Source organism: Lonchura striata, chromosome 1 (genome assembly GCF_046129695.1).
Source record: "Lonchura striata isolate bLonStr1 chromosome 1, bLonStr1.mat, whole genome shotgun sequence".
Lineage (NCBI taxonomy): Eukaryota > Metazoa > Chordata > Aves > Passeriformes > Estrildidae > Lonchura > Lonchura striata.
The window spans coordinates 85,096,002-85,108,985 of record NC_134603.1 but is presented as its reverse complement, the minus strand read 5'-3'; the positions used below and the strand labels follow the sequence as shown (position 1 = coordinate 85,108,985).

The window sequence follows — 12,984 nt, the reverse complement described above, 5'->3', positions numbered from 1 at the left end:
TGTGTTAAAAGTCACAACAAGCTTTCAAAATTTTTGGCCCTGTTTGCCACCATTGTAAGTTGGTGCACCTACCTTGGGGTTAAGGACATTTCACCAGTTTGTACTCATGCAGTATTTATCTGGCACTTTATTTATCCAGTTTGAACCATGTTTTTGGCCATCTAGGAACATTATTACAATTTCATTCATCTTTCTCCCCAAAATAAAGGTAAGTTACACAGTTTGGGAGCCAATCTGAGTATTTTTGTGGCATGGGTACCAGACTGTAGTACAGCTCACTCAAGGATCACAATGCTTTGGCACATATATATACTTTACATGTCAGCAGTCTAAAATCTCATGTAGCACTACAAATGAATTCAAATTTGGAGCCAAAGACTTTTCTCACACTTTATGTGTTCAGGCCCTGATTCAGTGAAACACCAGAGCTCATCCGCCCATTTAAACATTTGCACATTTAGCTGTTCCCATTGACTTCAGATTTTAATATCCATGACTTTACAAGTTTGAATTTAAGTACTTTTTCTTGTCTGAACATTTGGATATAAATTATATGTCAATAATTATTCAATTTACAAGTGTTGCTATAGGAGAGACAAAATGGAGAAATGCACCATTTCTCCCATATCTTACGGATCTTTGCATAGAATTTTGACATGGGTACAAATACTCTGTAATTCTTACGGCTTCGCCTGCTAATATGCATTGTTGGGAATCTTAAATACTTCCATTTGTTTCTTTGGTCGTATCAGCAAGGGCATTTTTTAAATTCTGAAATCCATACTTCAGAAAAAATGCAGATCAAAACCATGCTGCCATTATGCTTATTTACAGTTTGCTTCAGAACAGAGCTTCAAAGGTCTGGAAGGGGAATTGAACTCTTTGAATGCAAAATAAAGTTAACTACGCATACTCAATGTAATAAACTGCATGCCAGAGACCAGTACCCAGAAGTTATCATGTAGCCTTTGTAGTCATGGTCAAGGCAGAGGTATTTTTGCAGTGGGTTTTTGAGTGCATATGTTTATATGTCTTTTGCTCTGGGAGCTTCTTCTGTTAAAATATTTGACAAAAATCCTGACTCGTAAACTCATCCAGGAGAAAACCAAAGTTAAAAAACCTAAAAAAGAGAATGAGGTCAGAAATGGTATTAGTTGTGTCTGATGAGAAGCATGTTTTTCACTAATGTGTGGAGAAGACTCTGAGTTTAGTTTTTTTTCATGCAGAGCTTCAGCTCAGCACTCAGCTTGGGAGTATTTCCAACTCATTGAAATACAAACAAATTGACAGTAGAACTGACCTCAGGGAGGGCTGTGCTCATTAATAAGAATTTCAGGACTTCTCCCTAGATTGAAAATCTTGTCAGATTTTTGTCCAAATCAGCTGTAACAAGTAAAATTGAAAGTCGCCTGTCATTCTAGGTTAGTAGCAGTTTCTGCACTGCTGTCACATCCCACTGGCTTTCCTAGTCTTGCTGTTTCTTTGGGCTTTGGTAAATCTTTATCTACAGTCCTTATAGGATGTGTTGGGGAGGAAGGGTCTTTTAGATTTTCTTCCTCTGAGAACCAAGATAACATCCAAAATTTGTGTGCTTTACAGCAGCCACCACCTGCTGCTACTGATAGCTCCAACTAAGCTGCTTGGGAGTGCAAGTACTAAACAAAGTCTGTTGCATTCAGCCTGGTCATTGGGCAGTTTTTTAAGAAGAGCATGCAGGAGAGAGGGAAGATATTGCACTCTCCTGTCTTCCTGAAGTCTTCTTGAAGTGAATTGAATTGCCCTGTGTTTCCTTTTGAATAGCATTGACTGTGCTGGGATATTAAAGCTCCGAAACTCTGACATCGAGCTGCGCAAGGGAGAGACAGACATCGGTCGGAAGAACACACGTGTGCGTCTGGTCTTCAGAGTTCATATCCCACAGGCAAATGGCAGGACCCTCTCCTTGCAAGTAGCCTCCAACCCCATTGAGTGCTGTAAGTAACAACAAACAACCTCCTTTTGCTGGATATTATTATAAAATCTTTTAATCAATAAGGTTGAAAAAGATGTCTAAGATCACTTTTAACTCAGCACTGCCATGTCTGCACACCTTTTGAACAGTTTTTAACACTTCTGCCCCACATGCAGTCTGTTCACGCCAATATGTTCTACATTGGTTTTGTTTCACCTGTCTACTTAGTGAACTTTAATCTGCTTTCCAAAAGTACATGGTTTACATCAAGAACAGAATATCTGTGCCTTAGGAAAAAATCTGTAGCTTTGTGCATTGAGTGCTGTAGGAAAACACACACTTACAAGTAAAGAACAGTTAAACTAATAGTAGACCTGGGAGTGACAGGACCTTTGGTTTTGGTGACTTCTTATCATAAAGGTAACAGCTGTAGAAGTTTTGGAAAACATCTCTCATGTCCTGTTCACTCTGTTTCCCTATCATAAAGCAAAAAACCTGCAAACAAAACCCCAGCCCCTTTCATGAGGAGCTAGCAATATACTAGAGCTGACACTGATGAGCCTGCAGCTTCAGAAAACCTCCAGAACCCAGGTCTGGGTCTCTTTAAATGAACAGATTGTATTTTATCAGATACACTGGGACACCCTTCAAGGATACCTATATAATTTCTGCTCTCTAAGCCTCATCAGCATCCCCCACACAAAACAAAATGCTTTGTGCAGCTTTAACAATCCGGCATAAGTGGTGGAAGCTGAATTTCACTCTAACTCCCAATGCTATTTTGATTGGCTGGACAGACTGAAATAATCTTTTAAGGTTTTGTCGAATTCCATCCACAAAAGTGGAACTTTCTGATGCTTACAGAGTAGGGGGGGAACTTAATATCTGGCAGGTGTGTGAGAGGTGGTCTCTGGCAGAGGGAATAGGGAGGAAGACCTGACCATTCTTGCTGGAGGGCAAAGCAAAAAATATGAGGAGTCATGGTTTCATCCTGCAATTGAAGTTTATGAGAGCTTTTCAGTTGCTACGCAGGAGGATAAGGCACAGTTTGAATCTATCCTTAGCTGGTCTGTGCAAAGGTGCCAAGCTCAAGGAACCACTGAATGTGAAGTTGATTGGATTTGTGTCAGGGTACTGCAGCTTTGCGTGTTGTGTAATGAGCAAAAGCATGGAACATGCCTGCTGAAAGAAGTGGAAAAGAGGAGAAAAAAATAAGTGCTAGTGATATTTCTAGTGTAGAATGTGGAATAAGCTGGTGCCAAAAACTTCATATATTTCTTAGTGCATGTGACACCAGAAGGAACCATATAATCTGGATAAAATGTCACATCGTTCCTTGAAGCAGCACTCTTGTCATCTCCCACAGTTGAAGGGGGATAAAATTTGTGCCACAAGAATACCAGAATCAGTTTACATGGATCCACATGTGCTTGGGCGCTCAGGTTCACTTGGAAATACTCTCTCTAAAGTGTGAGCTGCTACTGGATCACAAAGGCCATGACTGCTGCTGCTGCTACAAAACAGTTTGCAGAATTGACAATAGGGTGTATATTGACTGAAATTAATTTTGGACATGTGTGATTACCTTTCATGAGTGCCTTGTAAACACACAGCATATATGCTAGACACAGAGTGAGAGAAAATTATTTAAAATAAATTAATTTCCATAGAAATACACTTTCTGATAAAGTACATATCAAGCTGAGTTTTAAAACACTTGTTCTTTGTGAGTCTTTTGAATCTGTTCTGCTGTTTAACACTATTGTTTACAATCAAAGCACTGGAAAATGAGCCATGTTTCCTGTAAACCTTGTAACCTTTCTTTGTTTCTGTATCAAACTTAGCTTATCTTACCAGGGTAAGCATTAAGTTACTTACTAATGAAGAATTTACTTTTTTGTGTGTTCGTGGTTGCCTTTTTTTTGGATTTGTTTTGATTTTCTTTGTTTTGTTTTTAATCTTCTTTATAACTCTCTAGCTCAGAGATCTGCCCAAGAACTGCCTCTGGTGGAGAAGCAAAGTACCGACAGTTTTCCTGTTACTGGAGGGAAAAAAATGGTACTGACTGGTCATAACTTTCTGCAAGACTCCAAAGTCATCTTTGTGGAGAAAGCTCCAGGTATGTCTTTTCTAGACTCCAATCTGTCTTCCCCCCCGACCCTGTCTGTGTCAGATGATGAAAGCACAAATATGGTAATGACATTTTCTTCTGCACATAATACGTTTTCCATGTCACTGGACAAAGCTGTGGAAAGGATCTGAGCCGTGCCTAATGCTGAGATTTCACACTGTGACAACTGTAGTTACAGGTAGACAATAGAGACATTGAAAGTCAACCTTTGGCATTTGTTTATTGTAGCAAACTATGAGTGTAACAGGCAGGACCTGTGAGAAGGGTTCCAAATCTCTGGTGCCATGTCCCCTACAACCTGCAGTACAGTGCATCTTTCTTAAACATTTCTGTAATTTGTGCTGCTGGTAGTGTGTGTGCACCTTTGTCTCCTGTAGCATTTAAAAGGCGCTGGCTGAGGAGGGTTTGGAGCATATACATTCATTTGAAGGACAGGTTTGCCTCGAGGACTGAGGGAAGCACTGAACACAACTTCCCCTCGCCCAGCACTGCTCCTGAGGTGCTTTGGTGGTGGGACTGGTTCTCCTGGAGAAGAGTCTCAGGCCAGGCTGAAATAGGGAAAATGACATGGAGTGGGATCTGGGGCAGGATGTGCATGCAGGAGCGGTGGATCACAGTGACATGAGACAGTGCCTAATGGGTGTGAATGCCCCCCGCGGGAATAAGCGAATAAGCAGGGAGCAGTGGAGCTGGGAGTCAAAGTCAGGCTCTGAAACAAGACTGCTAAGGATAGTTCTGAGTCTTGTTTTGGAAAGGGTTTCCCTGGCGCTGGCACAAGCTATGAATTCCTCAGCTGCCGGCTGAGCCCCCCACCCCCACCCCGAACTTAAAACAATCTTGGGCACTCCTCAGGCCGCCTGCACCAGCTTTGACACTGCACCTGTTTAACCCTTTATGTCCACGAGGTTCCCACGCTGCTCTCCTGCCCATAGTTCCTACTGGCACCACAGGAACTTGGGCCATGAGGCAGGGTGGCAGGGAGAGCAGGGGAGGCTCCAGAGGCAAAGACACCCAAGTCTTTGGGCTCAGCAAGCTCAGGACAAAAGCAGAAGATTCCCCTGAAATTCCCGAACAGAATCCTGGGTTGATGAGGTTTAAGTTGCCAGAAGTGCCTTGGCAGATGTAATGCCTTGGCTTCTTGGGGAGAGCCAGTTGGCACGTTTCTGTTAACCCCAAGCACTGCAGCACACACAGTGGGGATGTGACTGTGACATCAACAGAAACATCCTTTTTGTTTCTTAAGAAAGTTTTTTAAAAAATAGGAATTGAAAAAAACTTAATTCTGTTCTCTGTATTCCCCCCAGGGGGGGAAGAAAGTTAATGTCTACTTTAATTTAAACTTCCTTTGCTGCAGAGAACTGGGTCAGTGTGACATGTCAGGAGACCTCAATCTGTCTCATTACAAGAAGGAAACCACATTAAACCACATTCCTTAATACTTATTTCCTTTCCTCTTCCTTTTTTGAGTTGGAAAATTTGTAAGTATTGCGTTCTGAAGAATTATGATTGTGATGCTGTTTGCTGTGTGTGTTACCATAGCGTGAATCTGAACACTGTCTCCCTACTCCTATATTCCTATACTACATTAGGTACACTAAAAGCAGGATATTCACGGTATAGCTTTCAATTACAGAATTTAAGGTCCTGCCTTTTTTTAGTAGTCTCACTGTAGGTTTGTTACAGTTGCAGGGCAGTACAGCCTGCAGGGGCTGAGCCCTTAGAGTCAGAGTGTAGCATCTCCAGGAGCTGCAATAGTTGTGTCAGTAGAAATGACACAAAAAAAGCAAAGCTGCTGGCTAATCTGGGCTGAGCAATTTTTAAGGCTTCCATGGCTTGTGTGCTATGCTGCCTCACACAGCTCAGTGCATCAGAAGTAAACAAGAGCGATTTATCATTACCTTAGTGGCAGACTGCTCTGGCTGGATTTTTGAAGAGTCACTGTATTTAATGGCTAATGAACAAGCATTAGCAGCCTTCACTTTTGTAAATCAGCATGGGGTGTTTCTTTCAGCTCTTGAAAATCAGTGAAAGTAGGTCAAGAGAAGGAGCACCAGCATAGTTTCTCTTTCTCTTAGAGCACTGGTTATGAACCTCTGTGAGTAGCTGGAGACATTCATTTATTTTGCTGCTGTTACCACTTTTGTTTTTGAATTTGGAATGTTAATCACATTCCTAGTAGGTTGCAGCCAAACACAGCTATTACAGAGTAATAGATCAAAGTAATAGATCATTGTGCTTATAAAGAGAATGCATCTTTTGTATAAAATTTAAATATTGTACTACGTCAACTCATGTCTTCAGTCCTTACTCAGACAGAGTCCCCAAGCTGGGAGGCAGTCTCCTGGAGCTTGTCTAATTCCTCCTAGTCTGCATACTTAATTGGATAACGAAAGGAGCTGGAGAACACTTTTTGTTTGCCTTTTTTCCCCCCAGTTTTCCTAAGTCTGCTGAGTGCATTGTGGTCTGCTGAATGTTTTTCCAAGCATGAGTCCCAGGCTTTCTGTCTTCAGGGCTAGCCCTCAGCTGTTGTAGTCTCTGGAGAAATGGCATTATCCTGGCCTCTTTTGGTGGGGGTGTCAGTCTGAGCAGTGACTCATACAAGAGGGAATCCCTGAAGAATGATCAAATCAATCTTTCTGCCGGGGCGGCAGTGGCTTCCTGCTTTCAGCTTAACCCCTTACTAGCTGCTGTTCAGTCAAGAAGCATATGAAACAGGGCAAAACAAACTTTGCAGCCCTGTGACTCTGTGTCTCACAGGGAAAACGAGGTATCCAGAGGGTGAAGGCATGACATACTGAAAGGACCACAGGAGAAGTGCTGTGAGGACCTTCTCCAGAAGGAGAACCCCTCATGGTGAGGTCTGGCAGAAGACACCCCTTTGGATAAATAATGAGTGCTCAGAAGTGGACTAAAATTTGCTCAGGATTCTACAGTATGATAAAAAAGTTCTTACGTTTTGATGTGAGGCCTTATTTTGCCAGATTTTGGACAATATTCTGTAGCTTGTACGTCACACCATATTTTCCATTGATGAGCAGTGGTATAAAATGACTATCAAAGAAACCTAGCAGTAGTGAAAATGTGAATGTTAAAGGTACTTTGAGAGGTTCAATCCAATTCAAATTCTGAATTCTTTTAAATTCAGAATTTCCTTAGACTGGGGAGTCCCACAATGACTGATGGTTAAAAATTACACTAATCATTTTTCTCTTATCTCCTCTCACTTTCTGTCTCTCTTTGTACTCATGCATTTCTCCTCCTGAGGTTCAAAAGTGTCTTGTGCATGTCGTGGTTGTTGAGTGCCACGTTGAGGATGGCCAACACCTGTCTGTTTGTTACCAGAAGAAATAGTACTTAGTAAAATATTGAAAAGTCTGCAACTCCTTACTAGCCAGGGCCCTTGATATCTGTAGGCTGGGAGTTGCTGTGGCAGCAAGATGTGCATTCTATTTACAAAAGTAGGTGAAATGAAATTGGTGTTTGTTAGCTATGGCAGGAAGTTTTTGGCTAGGAGTGAAAATGTTTCCTGTTAACATGAGCATCTGCATGGATCATGATCATGGAATTATAATAAAAGACTGATTTAGTTACTTAAAATATTAAAACTTTTTATTTTATTTGTAGATTATAAATGTACCAGGCAACAAAGGTCTTGAGGGAAGTTCAGGAAAAGCAGAGATGTTGAAGAGTCTGTTTTAGGGATTGCATATCTATCAGCTACCTTTTTTTGAGAATGCATTCTGCAAATGCTCTTTTCAAAGCTAATTCTTTAAAGGTAATACGAGTTACTAAACACAAAGCAGCGCAAAATCCTAACAAACAGAAATGACCAGACCCTGGCTCTTCGTATATCAGATTATGATCAGTAATCTATAAAACTGATCACTGCACTGAAAAAATCCTGGTGTTCATCCCTCGGTTCACAAAATGTATCCTGTAACTGATGAGTGAAAGCTCAGTGATGAGACACAAACTCAGTATTCCAAGGGAGAATGCACAGGAAAATTATGGGTACGTTATGGTAAATTACGGATTATAGTTCTTGGCATGCTGTAGGATATTTTGGGATAGAAAGAGTATTTGGGATAGCAAGAGTATTTTGGGGGTTAGAAAAAGTCTCATATTGAGACCTGAAATAGTTAATTTACCCTGAAAATCCCTCCTTACTCAAAAATTGCTCCTCACTCCTGTAGCTTTTAACACTGGAACTAGCTCAAGTATTTCCAGACTTCACAGATTTGGCCAAGTCTAGACATACCTAAAATAACAGGTTAAACTGGTGAAATCTTTATAATCAATTCATGACTTACGGGCAGAAATGGTCATTGGATATGTGTTATTATTAATTATCATAGCGTTGAGCTGACACTAGTTAAGTCAGAGCTCCAAACCCATTTCTTTGCTTTTGTGCTTAGTGATGAGAGCTCAGGGCAAGGGTTTTAAAGAGTGAAAAGGCAGAAATGTAACACCCAATTTCACTGTGGGATTAGTTTCTCAAATAACACTGACTTTGGTACTTTGACTCTGGGCTGTTAATGTTGAGGGCCATTTTGTCCTGGGCAAAGGCCGTGTCTAATCTTCCCTACAACAAATGCCCCTCCCTAAAGATGCATTACTCTCTTTGAAGGACATTTCTAGTGTTCACACTATCTCTGAGTAACTCCAGACTTAGAGACTTCAGTGGTTTTGAACAACTTGTTAATTACTCAGACTTCAATAGTAATCCTTGCACCTACACAGTTCTGTAACCTAATGGCATAATATCCTCAGCTATTGTACCCAAAGTCTTAGACAGTCAAAGTTCCTGAAAGATGGTGAAATAAACCACATGTAAGAAACATTTCCTCCAGGGATTTTTCTTTTTGAGCATTATCAAACCATTAGGAAGCTTTTCAGATTTAGTTATTGCTTTAAATTCTTCATTCTGCTGTTTTTATTTTGTTAAATGGATTTTTCTGTCAAAACTGTTCCTCCTCCCTGCTGAACAGGTTTTGCTCTTAGAACATGAAGGTGTTGATGTGTAGTAGTTGTAACTAGAGCAGGTGAAACCTAACTGGGTGAAATCACTAATGCATATTTTTTTAATATACATATGCCAAAGGAAATCATAACTTTCTGTGAGTATTTCTGATGGGAAAATGTAGCAGTTTGGTAACTGTCCACTCTAGCATTTCACAGGTTTTTTGTTCCTCTCAAATTTCTCTGTCTTTGGCAAAAACTAGAATCAATCAGTTGCTGCCTTAAGGTACAATTGTCAGTCTTACAAATTCACTTCTGTTTTCCACCTGTTGTGTGAGCAGAATTTACCTTGTAATGTGGCAGGTAACTCAAACACAGTCCTTTAGCTTCATCAAAACTTAAAAAAAGTTCTGGAAAGTGATATGCTGACGAAACATTTGAGTGGCATGTGAATGGAACGGATGTGTTGAGGAAGCATGTGGGCTTTTTGGTTTGACTCGGATACACAGCGGAGCTTAGGGTTTGGAGTCTGTTTTGACGTGATGTGATGAGATGGTGAGATGAGTGACCTGAGTCTTGGCAGAGCTTCATGTGGTAAAAGATGTCACATTCTCAGAGATCTTTCCATTGCTCTTTCCATTGCCAGTAGCAGTTTGGGGGGCAGCTGGCCAAAGAGGGGTCATGTTTCACACCAGTAATCATACTGTAGCTCACATATTAAATAAGCAAGTGGCAAAACTCTTCTTACCCCTCTAGTCAGATGGACAGATACTACTTAATTTTGTCTTTATCTGTCTGTTTATCCAAGTTCAGGACACATGTTCCAGTTGGCAGTGAGCAATTGCATGCTGACTCATGCGCAGTGATGTTAAAAATTCGGGAGGCTAGATAAACTGGAAACTTCAAAGGCATACAAGTTCGGAGCACAGAGTTCATGTGAAGGTCACTTGAACCTAGATCCTGGAGATGTATTGGTAGGTGAAGGGGTTTCTGGCCACTGTCCAGAAATAGATATCCTTAGGCAAATTGTGTCATCAGATGCTGGAGTCATTTGATGGTGGAACCCTTTCACGCGCATAGAGGAATAGTGATGCAGCTTGTAGGAAATGTCAGCACGTTTCAGTTTTTCCTGGCTGTTTAGTCTAGGGAATGGTGAAGACAGAGTGGGACAGCAGCCATACACATGAGATGGTGTTAGCAGCAGCAAGTCTCATCCAGGGTGTTGCTCTCACAGTGAAGAATGAGATCAATCAATCACAGATACTTACTGTGGACAACAAAGAAATAAGGAATAACCACATGGTCTCAAAAGTCACTTGTCAGTGTAATCCTGTAAATTTTTTATTATTATAGAAAATGTGACTGAATGCTTCAAGTTTGTTCTTTCATGTCTTCCAGACTAAGTGACTTCAAGCAGCTGTATCTGTGCAGTCAAAGCTTTGTCTCTGAACTTTTACAACTAGTACAAGATTTCAAATAGTTTTTACTGTTACTGTTCCAGTAGGACTGTCTGTCCAAACACACAGGAATTCACAGCCCTTACAAGAAATCTGAGAGTCTAATGAAGCTATCAGTGCCTAAAGACAGTGGAGGAAAGAAGTATGGTGGGTTGACCTTGTCTGGCTGCCAGGTGCCCACCAAGCAACTCTCTCGCTCCCCTTTCTCAACAGGACGGGGAGAAAATAAGATGAAAAATCTCCTGGGTCAAGGTAAAGACAGGGAGATTGCATATCAGTCACTGTCACAGGCAAAACAGGCTCTACTTGGAGCAAGTAATTTATTGTCAATTAAAAACAGAGTAGGATAGTGAAAAACAAAGGTAAAACTGAAAACCACCTTTACCCCTGCCTCCTTTCCCAAGCTCAACTTCTCTCCTTCATTCCTGACTTCTATTTCCTCTCCCTGAGTGGCACAGAGGGTCAGGGAATGGAGGCTTTGGTCAGTCCATGATAGCTCCTCTTTACCATTGCTTCCTTCTCATACTTTCCTCTTGCTCCAGTGTGGGGTCCTCCCATAGCAACAAGTCCTTCATGTACTGCTTCAGCATGAGACTTCTGCACAAGATTCAGTCCTTCAGAACAGCCTGCTTCAGCATGGGTGCCACGTTCCTGTGAGAAAACCTGCTTCTGCCTGGGCTCCCCTTCATGGTCTGCAGCTCCTGCTGGGAGCATGGGCCCTGACTGGCTGCATGTGGATCTCTGCTCTGGTGTGGTTGTCTCCAGGGGCTGCAGGGGCACAGCTGCCTCACCATATCTTCCCCACAGGCTGCAGGGGAATCTCTGTTCTGGCTGCTGGAGCACCTCCTCCCTCTCCTTCACTGCTGGGGGTGGGGGGTCTGCGGGGGTGTTCCTCTCACTTATTCTCACTCCTCTCTCACAGCTGCTGCAGACCTTTTTTCCCTTCTTATGTATGTTGGCAGAGAGGTTTCACCCGCTTTGCTGATGTGCTCAGGTTTGGCAATTCAGGGTCCATCCTGGAGCTGTCAGGCACTGGTTCTGTCACACATGGGGACAGCTTCTGGAATCTTCTTCACACCTGCAGCACAACCACTAGCCAGACCTTGCTGAGTAAAACAATAAAAGGGGATGCCTTCAAAGTACTCCATTTGTTGGGGAAATGCCTACTTCCTTTGGAAAATGACAACTTGTCTCTTGTTGCTTTCCTGACATCATTAAGAATTGGTTCATATCTCAGATGGGTAGCATAGGAAATGTGGAGAGAGTTGAGGGAAGAGAAGCACATTCCTTTTAGGTCTGTTAAAGAAGTAAGATTGTACCTTCAATGTGGAAGAAAATAGAATGACATTTAAGAGAGGAATAGAGAGAGAAATTGTTTCCAAAGTGTGCCTTGTTGCTGGGATGCTGATGTCAAGGCAGAAAATCAAAGGATAGCAGGAGGGACCTACAAGATTGAGCCTGACCTTCTTGGACAAGGGAAACAAGAAAAGGGGGACAATGAGATGGAAAAAAAAAGTTAAAATGCTGTTCAAAAGTATCTGCCAAAAAGTCATAAGGAGTTGCCATAATGGGAAGTTTCTGGAAGTTGAGAAAAAAGTTGCAGTCATACAGTTGAAGTGTTTGTGTCTCAAAAAATAACAAAGGAGAATTTAAAAGCATTTGGATCAAATTTACATCTTAAGATGAGAAATAACTAGAAGTAGCTGTAGTACAGGTGGTGGTGTTGGCATCCAGCACAGAAGTAGAAGAGAAGAATTGTTCATGGAAGAAAAATTTTGAACTTGATTTAAACTGGCTGTGAGGTTCGTTACTCCAAAAATCTTAGAAAATATGAGACAGATTAGACTGAAGAAGATGGACCAGGAATATTTTTCTCAGTTTCAGCTGCAGAGTCACAGGTTCAGCCTACTATAGTTTCCCAGAGGAAAGTAAAATTGTGAAGACAAGGAGATGATGTGAATGTAATCAAAACCAGAGTGAAGTGTTGTCATGACTGCTGGTGGGTGGCTGTTCTGGGTGTGTTTTGCTTGACCTGCCTGCTCTTGAGAGATTATTCAGGGATGTCAAGCTGCAGTTTTACTTGGAAGTTGTGTGTCTTAGACCTGGAATTACTTAGTTATTAAATAAAACACTCAGACCAATGATAATTTGAATAGGGGGAGGTGCCAGAGAGCACAAATTGCATAACCAGCTTCCATTCTGCTGAAAATAGTATCTGGCAGGTCTTTCCAATGGTTTTGGCTTAAAACGAACCTTGATCTGTCAGTTGTCAGCACTGTGCCTCCTTTTAATTACCTGGACTAAAATTACAGTTAATTTGCAAACACTGGAACTCAGAATAATTGCATCTGTTAGACATACTGTGGTAAAAGGCAGCTAAAAGCCCTCACCATTTAGGCAAAGTAGTCCCTCAGCTTTTGGCTTGCCCAGCTGAGCAACCAGAGAGGAAACGAATGTCTGGCACTGACTCCAAAGATCCATTTTGT

The 12,984-nt window shown here is 41.6% G+C and overlaps 1 protein-coding gene across 4 annotated transcripts in view; it reads left to right on the top strand.

Moving 5' to 3' along the window:
* NFATC1 (nuclear factor of activated T cells 1) overlaps nucleotides 1–12,984 on the top strand; it is a 109,852-nt gene that overhangs the window by 44,549 nt on the left and 52,319 nt on the right. For all 4 annotated transcript variants that reach the window (XM_021553413.3, XM_077785519.1, XM_077785510.1 and 1 more), the window contains exons 5-6: nucleotides 1,801–1,973; nucleotides 3,930–4,070. In XM_021553413.3, the coding sequence (XP_021409088.2) occupies nucleotides 1,801–1,973; nucleotides 3,930–4,070 (314 nt within the window). The remainder of the gene's footprint in view (nucleotides 1–1,800; nucleotides 1,974–3,929; nucleotides 4,071–12,984) is intronic.